Here is a 13,706-nt window from a genome sequence, read left to right on the forward strand (position 1 = left end):
CCCCCCCCCCCCCATCAAGGTATAGAAAAGACATTGCTCCCAGTAGATAATCATTGCAATGATTAGATAAATATTTAATAGCACAGACTTCCAGATACTATTTTTGGACCTGTGCAAGGAAAGAACAAATTCCAATTTGCATTTCATAAACAGAATAACCATCTTCCAAGCAAGCAGCTTAGCACGGGTGCATGCACACACAGAGACTTAGAAGATGAAACTACTTCACTCGAAAGTCAGACTTCTGTATGAAATTCAAAAACTTTCATGCCCATTATGTTTTTTGTTTGCTAAAAATAAGCTGCTGTTGAAGTAAATATAGTATTCTCTCAATGCATGCTCTAATCCTCATAATAAAACCCCACAAACCTGTATGAAATATAACAGTGCTTTTCTTGTAGCCAGAAGGCAGACGAATGTTTCGGAGCAACCCCTTTGCTGTCAGCCGTACACGCATGTTGGATAAGGAAAATTTCGGGGACCATATCATGTCTTCAGTGCAATTGGAAGATAAACAAGCAAGAAAAAGCCTCCATGTACTGTCACATACTATGTCTTTAAATCACTACTGACAGAAGTGAGCAATTCTTGCTAAAGAAAACTGGCTTGAAGAAATAATCAAGTCTCCATTCCTTTGCTCTTATTCCTTATGCACAGACAAGCAAAAAAATAAAAATAAAAAATCAGTAAATGCAGATATCCACAGTGCAAATGCCGCTGGCAGCTTCTCCTCACCAGATGTTGTAAAAACAAAGCTTGCCCTCAGAATAAAACCGACTTAGTGATTTGGAAAACCAACAGCCTCTGAATTGCATCACAGTGTTGATGCTTAATCTGCTACAGGACTCTGTGGGCTGGAAGCTAGGAAAGGAAAAAAGGGAGGAGGAGGATGAGGAGGGAGGAGGAGGAGGAAGTGGGTGGTCTTCCTAGCTGAACAGATCATCCAGTAATGTCACAGACCATGTAATTGTTCTTTGGAGACTGTTAGGGTGATTATTTGAATATTCCTGGAGGCATATTTCAAGCTCTCCCCTCCAAGAGAATACTTTCAGAGGGCATTTTTTTTTTAATGCAGTTTCTTTCAATTGACATAAATTTATCAAATCAGATTTATCAGCCAACATTTTCTACCAGAGTTTCTTCTGGCACTAAGTATTATGTCAACATTTAAAGTCTTAAATCCACAAACACATCTATTCTCTAAAAACAATTCATTATTTGAGACGTCCTTAAGGGAAATACTACTTAGTTTGGCAGCTCAACACTGCAGATGCTTCCATTTATCAGAAGAGCAGCAAGGAAGCAGGCATCAATTTCATACTAAAACATCTCTCTGTCAGCTGGGTTTTTGAAGGCATCCAAACATCATGGCAAACAAGCAGTGTTTACATGAGTTCCCTGTCTCCATATTTAATTGGCCCTCTTAAAAAAAATTTTTTTTCTTCCTGTTTAATGAGTCAAAAGTTTTGCATATACCTTGGTCCCTTTCAGCTGCCACTAGCAAAAATGAAATGAAAAATAAAAATTAGAAACTAGAAAAGAGAGGAACTGTTTACAGAGATAAGAAAATGTCACATTTTCCATCTATGAATATGGGCCACATTTCTGTCCTTTCCTTACCACAAATCTGTTACATTTTAATAGCATGTCTTACTTGCTCAAGACATGCAACATTTTCTCTTCTCTAGTGCTTATTTACCACATCAGCTAGAAGTAAATATAGCATTTTGTCACTTTATACCAGTCTCTGTTTAACATCACACAAGCCACTGCAGTGACAATAAAACAGCTCATTCTAAGTAGAGCAAAGGAGCTGCAGTCCAGCATCGAGACTGTCAGACGTGTCAAGTCAACCTTCACAGCACACTGCAGGACAACGCCGCTGAATGTTTTACGATCATGTACCGAAATATTTATTCCCCAGCATCATGATGTACCACCAACTCTGAAGTGCTATAACACGTCTTCAGTCTGCACAAAACTACTCAAAATAAGTACAAAGACAGTAAATTAGCTTTTTTCTTTTTTTGGTTGGTTCCCAGGGTAGCCTCAGCACACAGCAGGGCATGCATGTCATTACTGCTACAAAATCCTCATCTATTCCTTCTAGTCTGGAGAGCTTTGGCACTACAACGTGTGCTCATTTATCTCTCCTGCAGCCTGCAGGTCCAGACCCTCTCCCAAGCCAATACCACTATCGAAGACACTTGCCTCCTTTCCTTGCTGGAAGATTATTAAGCCTGGCAATCACACTCAGCAGTAAAACTAGAATGCTTGTTACAGCACATTAGAAGAGTTTTGCATATTCAGCGTAGTTCATTAACCCATCAGTATTGTCAAATTCCCTCACTACAAGAGGGACACTGAGGCACTGGAGAGGGTACAGAGGCAGGCTACCAAGCTCGTAAAGGATTTGGAACATATGTCCTATGAGGAACAGCTGAGGAATCTGAGGCCGTTCAGCCTGGAGAAGAGGAGACTGAGGCGAGACCTTATCACTCTCTACAACTACCTGAAAGAAGTAATACTTTTACTACATCCTCTTTCCTGTCCTTAGTTTGGGTGGAAATAAGCCATGAGGAGACACATCATAGTATCATATTTTATAAAACATAAATACTGATTTGAGGAAATGCCCTTCTAGCCTCTAGGGCTGGAATCCTGTTAAGCCTCAGAAGCCTAAACCAAGTTTGGTTTATGCAGAAGCAGGCCTGACAGCACTAAAAAAGAGCAATGGAAGCATGTCATTTAGCACCCAACACTGCGAGAGCTCTGACAGCAGCCAGCAAGAGGACTGCCCATCCCTATCCAAACTCCTCCCAGGAGACATTTAACTCAGAGAGGTTCCTCTCACACAGCCTCTCCAGAGCACAGCATTACACCATAGTACACCCCCTGTGGTGGCTGTGCACCTGCTAGCACTGTCTGCTTGGCACAGCACCTCCACATCTGTGTCTGCGCTCCTACAATGCCTGGTGCCAGCAGGGTACAATGCCAGGACGTGATCCATGGCATCCTGACAGCGTCTAAATCTCACGCATAACGTGAGGATCACAGCAAGGTCTCTTTGTATCTTGACACTTGGATAAGGGTGATGGAAAATAGCACCATAAAACAGCAGAATAAAAGAAGAAGTTATATACAACCCAGACAGAGGACAAAAGGACTGACAGATTTTATTTACTACCACCTTCCTGCTGGCTTCCCTCCAACTCCAAGGGCAACTGGTGATCAACATGGACAAAGGAGCGCTATCCTGCTATGACTATGTAATTCAGACTGGGTTGCTAAATACATCAATACCTGATGACACCATCAGATTGATGGTGGGGCTAGACCTATTTTAACCCCAGCAGATTTAGCATAACTGCCACCTCCTGGGAACATTAGCAATGTGACAAGAAAGGAGCAAATGTCACTGGCATCTGTAGGCTATTCAATTACGCCTCACAGCATCTGTACGTGTTTCTCTTGTCTCTGTCCATCTCTCTTCCCACATCGAACAACCACCAAGAAACCCAGCGAAGCATGGTTAAGTGTCTCACTGCAAAAGAAGTCTAAATCAGAGGCTAGATCTTTAGGTCTGAGAAGCCCATGTAGAGGACACCTGGCATCGCACTGTAAGACAGCCTGGGCAGGACAGAGCAGATGGATTGTACTGGCATGTTTTACTTCAGGAAGAACTGAGAGGTGACTGCTTATGCAAAGAGAGATGCAAGAAGTCTATGAAGAGCCAAAGGGTCATCTGTGTCCTCGGTTTTATTTCTGGAAAATGACTGGCCCCCCTCCACTTTCCTGTGACCACCTTCCTCTAGCCAGTGTTCCAGTTTGAAAAGCTAACCTTCCTGCAGGCACCAACACCTGCTGACATGCCACATGCAGCTTGCAGCTTCACAACTTAAGCTACAATCCTCCACCTGATTTAAAAAACAAATCTCTGCCTGCCTCAGCACAGAAACCAAAACTCTAAATAATTTATGTTTCTTCTAGTACGCAGAGGCTTTTAATCATTATAAATTCAGCAGCCTGTCAAACAGAAGGTGTTGCTGCAGCACATTCTGAGGCAAACAGCTAAAGGAATCAGGCTGATCTGTGTCTCTCTCACGCAACAGCGGTGGCATTTACGTTGTCTACACTTTCAGAGTTGAGAACGACCAGAAAACACTGTAAGAATCATTTTATTTTTAACTTCTGACTTAAGGGAGCAGCAAGTCATTTTCCACGTGCAGGATGTCCATTCCAAAATGGCATTTTTGTTAGACTGCCTGAGCCAAAATCCTGCAGGGCTTTGAAAAAAGACTCTACAAGAGTGAATAATGTCACCAACATTAGGATAATCTGTCTTAAAATATGAAGCTTCAATGATCTAACCAGATGTGTCAAAAAACCCAACTATCTCTATACTATGGACTTCTGTTCAGCAACAGGCTAGGTATACACATAAGCCCCCATGAGCTCAGGTCTCAAGGAAAAGAGGAAAAATAAAAGTCTTTACTTAGGGCAGCAGCTTAAAAATCTATTATTTATGCACACAATACTGATTTATATGCACATTGCAACTGTTCTTCACGTATGGCCTCACAATAACAAAAACTGGTCAGTTTCTACTGAAAAGCAACACTGCAAACATGGACAATTCAGGCAAGTGTATGTCCTAGGACATACTAGTGGTTTATCAGGTGATCACAGAGCACATTAAAGAGAACTCACAACCGGTGTGTTTATCTTTTTGGGCTTTGTTCTTCATAGCCTCAAGTACACAGACAAAATGCATATGTACACTCAGTTCACAAGCTATTTAATCATCTTTGACACAAGATCTGCGAGTTTCACATCTCTGAACCAGTTCCATGGTCTTTCAAGTATTATGTCAACTTACCTCCCTAACAGTGGACTTCCATGTTATAAAAGCTTTGAAATCCAGCTCAAAATACTTGGAACTTTTCTTTTAAGCATCCATTGGACTGAGTTGATACAATCTGTGCATATCCATTTCAGTTGCCCCCTCTACTCATGCAGAGTTGAGATATTAAATATTTAGACAAGTGTGAGAAAACTGTAACTCTCTGTTCTTGTCCCATGTGGCTTGTCATTATGAAACATCAAAATAAATACCACAGAAGAGAACTATAGACATTCCTGCCAGCATCAGAATAAACACTACAGAAGCGAACTACAAACATTCACTCCATAGAAAGTCTGCATACTTCTGTGTCAGCAAGAGTTTGGAGTATGGCTGTGCAGAGCTGGAGAGCAAGTTTCTCACAGAAGTTTGGAATTAAATAATAATAAACATCCCTGAAATATCTACTTTACAATTCAGAAAACAGGTCCTTCCTTAAAAGGATTAACAGAAGAAAGAGACCTTGTTATGTGAAAACCATTTAGGTTATGCTAAAAAAAGGCCTCAATGAACAATGCTCTGTTGCTACAGGAGAACTGATAGGACCCACATCAAGTCCTCATTGCTGGGGTTGTGAAATAATCCCAACACTTTCAGTTCACCAATCTGCAAAACTGCCAGTTGAATACCACCATTTGAATAGAGCTTGCCCATGTTACTCCATAGCCAAGCTTAAGATTACAAAATTCATTGTGTTTTATAAAGGTATCTCTTCAAGGCACAGGGAGCGGTGCTGATTTTCAAAATGGAACAAGAGACAAACTTCTCAATAAATTGTTAATTTTCAGAAGATGAAGTTTGGAAAAAAAACACTACAAACATGCATGCAAATACACCGCTGAATTTACTTGACAGCAGAAGTGACCAATCTAGATTAAGACTGTGCTGTCATGCATCTCAGTTTCTTCTGCCCCATTCTCTACTCTGATAAACGTACTACCTCAGGAAAACACCATTTACTTAAACAAAACAAAACATTCAAAACAGATTACTTCAGAGTTTACAGTGACATCTTCACTTTGAAGATTTCTGGAACATAGAAGTTCTCAAGAAATTCAATCCTGAGATCCAGCCATTGTACTAGACTTTAACTGGTAGCACTGGAAAAATCTAGCCAAGAAAGTAACAGCTATTTGGTTTCAAAGGTTATTTCAGGTTTACAGATACTCCCTTACCTCTTCAAAATAAAAATTATTACACTTTCCTAAGAAGTACATTTATTAAAGAAACTCTAATTCATATAGATTTAGATTAATTCTGCATTTATCTATATATAAATGGCAAAACTAAAAGCTGCTTTTATAGCTGGTTCATGTATAATAGTTACACCACTTAAGCAGCTTTGCTGCCTGTTTATAAGAACATTCCTTATTAGCCTGAAGGTATTCTAAGGCTAGATCACATGAGAAGTCATTTAGACAGTCCTCATAATTCACATGGATGAAAAAAACATATAAAAAAAAGACTATAGTTGGCTTTTTATTGCATCTAGAAAGACAACAAAATAGTCCAACGCACAGTACAATATCTGCAAAAAGAAATTTAAGCTTCATCTTTTTGTTGCTTTTCAAGGCATGAAGGAAAGACTAATTTACTCTATTCAACACCGAATGTTGTAGAAAGCAGTAGAGACAGAAAAACTGGCGAACTCAACTTGAAAGCTGAAGCTCTTAATATCAGAAATTGAGAAATCAGTCTCAACACATCTATATTGAAATTCTTGGTTGGAACTAGTCAAAGATGCTACTTCTGCAAAATGAAAGACCAAAATCCTCACTGCTCAGCCCAGGTTAAACAAGCACTTACACACTGAGGAATACTTGGAAGCATGAAACTTAAAATTATTGTTCAGATGACACTGAAATACTGTTTGTTCACAAACTGTCGCACAGAGCTCTGCAACACATATTCTTTACCAGAATTGTCCGGGGTTTGTTCTGAGTTTTGTTTTGGGGGGTTATTTTATTTTGAGGTTTTGTCTTATTGATTCTTTTTTAAAAAAATGTGATGTATGTTAATCCCTTGTTTTCTGGGCATTGAAAGTACAAGTATTTTGAGATCAACCTATCAAGTTTCTTGGGTTTTCATGGCTTCTACAGTCTCTAGTAACTGATTCCACTACGCAGACTCCATTAGAAGAGATATGCCATTAACCACACTGTTCACAATAATACTTTATATGTTTATCCAGCAGTTACAGACTCATAGAATAGTTTGGGTTGGAACAGACCTTAAAGATCATATAGTTCTAACCCCCCTAGGGGGGTTAGTTCTAACCTCCCACTAGGCCTATGCAGCCTGGCCTTGAACGCTTCCAGGGAAGGGGCATCCACAACTTCTCTGGGCAACCTGTTTCAGTGCCTCACCATCTTCTCAGAACAATAATTTCTTCCCAATATGTCATCAAAATCTACCCTCTGTCAGTTTGAAACTTTTACCCCATATCCTACCACTACACTCTGCAGAGTTCTTCCCCTTCTTGAAAGCTAGCTGCCCTAACCTTCCCAACAACATTGTTGTGTCACAAGGGTAAGTGTAACTTCTTTTCCATAACACACCATGCGTCCCTTTTAGGATCACTGAACAACAAGATAAAGCTTTCCAACAAATATTTACACGCTTTACTTCTAACATGATAGATTTACTTTTGGAACTGCCAAAAAGGATACTGGCTTTTGCTTGGCTGATGCAGTTCCAGGGATTACTGTACTGTAATTTAGCCTTAACGTTCCATCACAACAGAGACACAAGATGTGAATATGCACTGCTTACACACACTGTGCTGTAATATTCTGCACAGGTATTAGAAGTAGGTCACTTTTTCTACAGGGAGCACTTGAGAAACAAAGGTAAGAACACTAAACTTCACACATCTTTAAAGGCACTTTTGCATCTGGTTCAAAATTACATCTCACAAGGGGCAATATTTTAGGTCCTATTTAGATTAAGGCATTACAGTAAGCGCACATGTACATTCTTACTTGAAATTAGCAAGTTAAGAAGTATAATAAAACATATTATGCCAAAGAAGTTAACTTTGCTTTAGCTTTAAAGTCAGTGCTATACACCATAGAACTTGCAGAAATTACTTTACCCGCTTGAGTATTACCCATGAAAAAATACAGAATTCACAAAAAAGAGCCCTGTGAATGTTTTATCACAAGCAAGGAATGAACAGCTGCACATATATCAGTCTTTCCAATTTTACAGGCATACTAGTAGTATGTTGTGCCTTGCTTTGTCAAGCAGACTCTGGCTTTGCATGATTGCTCTAAGTGAGTGGAAAATGGATAAAAAGCACAGAGAACAGAGACCATATTCTAGAAATGCCTGCTATTTTTCCATCCTTGAAGTAAAGTGAAAAGCAACATTAACAACTGAGCTAGACGCTTAATTAACACCTTAATATTGTAACCAACTATCAAAATCTTGCTGCAATGAACTAGTTCTACCTCTTCAGAGCACTTGGACAAGATGTAGAAGTGAGGCTGGACCCCCTCACTCAGTGAGGCTAAAAACTATTGAATTTATGACACTGAAATAAAAGAACAAAAGCTCTAAGCTGGCTAAAATCACTAGAACAAAAGCTTCACTATAATATCAAGGCACTGGAGAAAAAAGAAAAAAAATAAAATAGGAGGTCTCATTCTACATGGTACCAGCTGGCATTATTTCAGTTCATTTCAAAAAAGATCTCTTGTCTTCTCAAAATATAAGACATTGTACTGCAGAACATTCAAGAAGCCACACAGTACTTTTATTCTGCAAGAACTATCTGCAACTGTGAAGATGGAAAAAGTCTTTCTTAAAAAAGCAAAATAATCCATCGGAAAGCTTTGCATTAATAAATGGGAAATTATAGTAATGCTCTGTGCAAGTTAGAAATGTATTAACTTGCAAGTCTAACATACTCAGTTTTGGAAGTTGACTCAATATAGGAAACAATTCAGGTTAAGATGAACACTGAAATACAGCTATTCAAGCGGCAAAAGTATGACACTAAAAAGCATTTGCTACAGAATCAATAAATGTTACAGCCAATGTGGAGTTTTTAGCTCTGTTTTTACAGCATCAAATATAACACTTCAGAACTATGTAACTACATTCTTTACTAGCTTGGAAAAGAAAAATCACAAGCAAAAAACTAGTACAATGGGGAGGGAACACTAATTACTTTTCTGTATGGAAAACAGAGTGAAAGTGCCACACTAAATTTAGGGGAAAAATAAACTTTATTTTAAGTCTATCATGAGCAAGTAGAACAGGAATTAAACAAGTCAATTTCTGGACTAGAAATGGAAAATTAATCATGAGTTTCCTCAGTTGAGCTAATCAAAACATTATACGTTGCTAGCTGCACCATCCTCTACACTCTTATAAGCGAACTACATATGAGCTTATACTAAAACTACCACTAGTTCAGCCAAGCATCAATAAAAGCAACAAAGAGAATAAGCACCTTGTGCAAAGTCCTATGCTTGCTGCATGACAGAAGCCTCAGGTCTTAACAGAAGATACTGAGCAAAGTAGTCAGTCACAATTAACATGTAGAGATTTGACACCCAAGAGAGTAGAATCCCAAAGCATTAAACCCCATTATGACTACAGGAAATTAAAAACATACTGCCACATTACCAGTTACAGGTCAGAAATGATTTACCCAGTAATTCCAAACTCAAACTCATAACATCTGCTTGGCTACAGCACCACTTTCAGAAAGACATCTGCTATTCACTTGGGGGACACAGGCCTTTCCAGCGATCTTCATTATCTTTCAAAAAGGGCTTTTCAATGAGTAATTAATTACAAGCAGTTTTTAATTCACCAAATACATGCTGATGCTCAGGAAACTAATTTAGACTGCCAACTCCCTTGAAAAGACCTGGAAATTGCTGAAAGTACAAACATAATCTGAAGACTTTTGTGTCTCCTGGCAGGCATAAACTAGCACCAGGTGCCCTGGCTGGCATAAACAGCAAAAACAAACCCACCATGAAGTCCTTAAAACTTTGCCAGATTTTGGAATGCCATCTGCCACTTAATCAGCTGCGATTCCTCTCTCTGCCATACAAGCAGACACACACATCAACACCCTCAGATAATTTCAACTTCTTATTCAAGTATAGTCTGCAGTGATACAGAGAACAGTTCACACTAAAAGGGTACCTATATCATGAACCTACCAGAAAAACCTGCTATACTGCACGATCCTTCTATTTACTTTTTTTTAATAGGCACAACACATGAGCTTTAATCATTACTTACCTCACTGTGGCTAAACAGCAAAAACTACATCCAAGTTTCATTGCCATTTTTTTTTTTCTTGTTACAGTTAAAATCTCCTTATGCTTCACTGGAAACAGAGCGACAGATAACACAGACTCCATTTTCTCAGAGCTGCGCAGCCACAAGTCAGTAAGTAGCAAAACCAAAACACAACACAAAAAACAAACCAAAGACTTTTCTTCCTATCCCTTGAAACTGGAATCTGTTATGGTTTATGAAATTATCTGTTGTAAAACTGTTCTTCCAAAAAATAAAAGAACCTATATGAAAAAGGTTTATACATTATATTAGTAAGTTGCATGACAGAAAATGTAAAAATGTATTCAGAAAAAACTCACCGGAAACCAAACAAGATAGGCTTGGGTGTCCATTTCTTCCAGTAGTACCTAAAATGTCCAGAAGAAGAACAACAGCAGCAACAAAAAAAAGATGAAATAATTACACTTCAAGCCAGTAAGGGGCAGCAGGCTACCTTATTTTTTGTTTAGATTCTTTCCACATAGCTCCTCAAAATTCATAATTACTGGTTTTTTTTCTTGTGATAGGTGAAAGCACATTGAATGGCAATATTCAGCCTTATAAGGTTAAATTATTTGGAAAATACAGGAGGAATTCCCAAAAAGCCAAACTTTTTTTTTTTATTATTATTATTAAAGCCATTTAACACCATTTAGTTTTACTCATTCACAGACAACTACAAATAATAAAACTCCATCATCTATACTGGTATCATAGTAATTTTTTTCCACACATATACTCCAGTAATTTTATTTGTATAAAGGAGGCATGAATTAACAGCACTCTCAGATGTGTTACCCATCAAGTTAGATGTAAATGAAAGCACTGAGAATGTTAATCTACCCTTACTCTATTGTTTGAGACTCATGCAAAAACTAAGAGTCATGCAAAAATTAAGAACGTAACTTTGAAGGATATTAATGAAACACAAGCACTCCCTTGGAATGCTAGGTCTAAGTGCAAAAGTCACATGCAGAAGTTTATAAAAGGTCTGTTGACAACACCTATCAGCCTTCTTTACTCTTTACAAAGTGTGTACTTCTACAGCAGATTTTCAACAGGAAACAATCTGCTTTGTACTGCTACTGTACGTGTCTCCCTCGCCTCAGCCATGCAAAAGGAACTTTTCTCCCAAAGTGAAAATTTTGTCTTACGAAGCTTGCCTGAGGCTTTGTATCTAGTCCTTTGAGCCACTCTAGTTCCCTTCAATTGAAAGTTAGAGATGAGATAAAACAAGCATCTGATACAGAAATGTAAAGTGGAGTAAACACAGTCAAAGCTGATCATCATGCCCTCACAAGGATCTTACTCATGATTAAATACAAATTTAGGCAATCTAGTTTAGGTTGTGCCTTGGAAGTACAGATCTCCTAAGCAGGTGATAGAACATCATTTAACAGACATTATCAAGTATTCTGAGTCCTCACAGGATGCAAATTTCAAGCAGATAGTGAACAATTTATCCTTCAATTCCCCCTCCCAATAAAACAAATACATAAGGAAACAGAAAGGCAGAGCCAGTCTCCGATACTATAAACTACAAGGAAAAAGAACAAACTCACTATCTCAATTACTCTGAAGTCACAGAGCATAGCTGCTCTTTTGCAAGACAGAGGGATTCAAGAATATAAGTGAAAAATTGACTTTAACCAACAGCTGATTACCTTGAGCCTCACTGACTTTCCTTGCCAAGTGCAGTGGCCCAGATGACTTTGGTATGCACTGGTTCAGTAAAGCAGACCTGGCCTTGCCTCCTAGAAACAGAAGCTTAGATCAGGTTTAAAAGTAGAAGTATGTCAGCAATTAAAAACTTGCCTAATATTACATATTTACTGTCAAGTGCCAGATGAATAAATCAACTCAAACACACACAAAAAGACATTTGTGGAAAATTTAAGCTATATTTAAACTTGGCTTTGCTTTATCAGAACTCACACTAGAAGAAAGAGAGTTTTTAAAAAGCTTCTAAGCAGAAAAAAGCATTAGTAAAAATTTCACTCTAGCATTAATACCAAATTACTTAGGTCTCAAAACAGTGGCAAATGTAACACAGCTACAGAAATACTGGCTGAAATGGACCTCCGGATGCCAGCTATCCAGCCTCCCACTCAAAGCAGGGCCACCACCAAGACAAGATCACTTGACCACGCTTTGTGTAGCCAAGCCTTCCAAATCTCCAGGAAGAGAGGCTCTACAGCCCCACCGGGCAACGCTGCATCTCTCACACCACAATTTGCATCACTTCCCATTGCCACATCATCTGGCACTACTGAGAAGAGTTTGGCACCATCACCTTTCAAATTACTTCAGATTGTTAAAACATCTCTTACCTTTTTTCCTGACTACACAAGCTCAACTCCCTCAAACTTTCCTCACAAGTCATGCAGTCAGTGACCCTAACTATCTTTCTAAGTCTGCAGCTGACCTTTCAAGTTTCAAAACAACTCTCTTGAACTGGGAAGGCCCCAAAACACAACGGCGTAGCCCAAGTAACACTAAGTCAAGGTAGAGAAGGCCAGCTGCTTTTGACCCAAGCACGCTTCTAGTGACCACGTCACTGAAGGTCTTGAGCAACATGTACTTGTGCTGCATGCATTGGATCCCAACAGAAAGTATCAGCTTGTCAGACAGACATATAATTTGTATTAGAAGTGATTTACAGTTTGTGGCAAATTCTGTTTCTGTTCACTGCTTATCATTTTAAAGTACATCATTATAGCGTGACATTTGGCAGGCATCTCTTCTATTTATTCTCAATTATGTCAGATACCAGCTTAAATTTTAAGTCTAAAGCAGAAGCATAATATTTAATTAGGTTTATCCAATTACAGTAAGCAGTTGACCACAAAGATGGTCAGAAGCAAGCTGATTATAACTAGGATTTAGGAGAGGGAAAGACAGCAAGCTTGTTTATCCGCTCCCATTATATCTTTAATTTTCGCCAGAGAATGAGTTGTCAACTGCTGTTTGCAGCTTGAGAAGCACTGCTGAACAATCAAGGGGTTCCAGCTTGAACAGGAATCAGAACAGTGTTTAATACAAAGCCAGAAAGTACATTTAAATTAATGTTTCTTTTAACACCAGATGATGAAGTACAATTGCCTTATCTGTGTCAAAAATCAGAGAAAACCTCTGTTTGTACTTCATCCAGTAAGACGTGTATCAAGAAAAAAAAAAGTGGCATGAGCAGCTAAGCTGGTTTTCAACTCTTCCCTTAGAAAGACAGGACACTGTCATTCATCTGCAAAAGAAGATACTTCATCTAATAGTATCTTATTGAAAAAAAAAAATCCCCGTCGCCCAGTGTCCTTTCTGCCCTGAATGGGGTGAAGACAATGCGGTCTGCATGAGAACAAGAACAACCATACGCTCAGGATAAACAGTGCAGGTGTACTCTGTAGAGCACCAGCAGCCACAGAGTCTCTGCTTGAGCTTTGTGGCAGAAAAGAACTCTTACTAAAATATCGTAAACCCCTCCATGATGACATGTGCCATGTAG

At 38.9% G+C, this 13,706-nt stretch overlaps 1 protein-coding gene across 3 annotated transcripts in view; it reads right to left on the minus strand.

Moving 5' to 3' along the window:
- The window catches only part of MTUS1 (microtubule associated tumor suppressor 1), an 86,442-nt gene that overhangs the window by 50,692 nt on the left and 22,044 nt on the right, over nucleotides 1-13,706 (minus strand). Inside the window, exons 5-6 of one of the 3 annotated variants that reach the window (XM_009879310.1) lie at nucleotides 11,872-11,961; nucleotides 10,528-10,575 (exon numbers count right to left, since the gene is read on the minus strand). The exons of 1 other annotated variant lie outside the window; for it this stretch is intronic. In XM_009879310.1, the coding sequence (XP_009877612.1) occupies nucleotides 10,528-10,575; nucleotides 11,872-11,961 (138 nt within the window). Of the gene's footprint in view, nucleotides 1-369; nucleotides 821-10,527; nucleotides 10,576-11,871; nucleotides 11,962-13,706 lie in introns of those variants that run through there. One more of the 3 variants, XM_009879314.1, reaches the window with a different exon arrangement.

Source organism: Apaloderma vittatum, unplaced genomic scaffold (assembly GCF_000703405.1).
Source record: "Apaloderma vittatum isolate BGI_N311 unplaced genomic scaffold, ASM70340v1 scaffold9322, whole genome shotgun sequence".
Lineage (NCBI taxonomy): Eukaryota > Metazoa > Chordata > Aves > Trogoniformes > Trogonidae > Apaloderma > Apaloderma vittatum.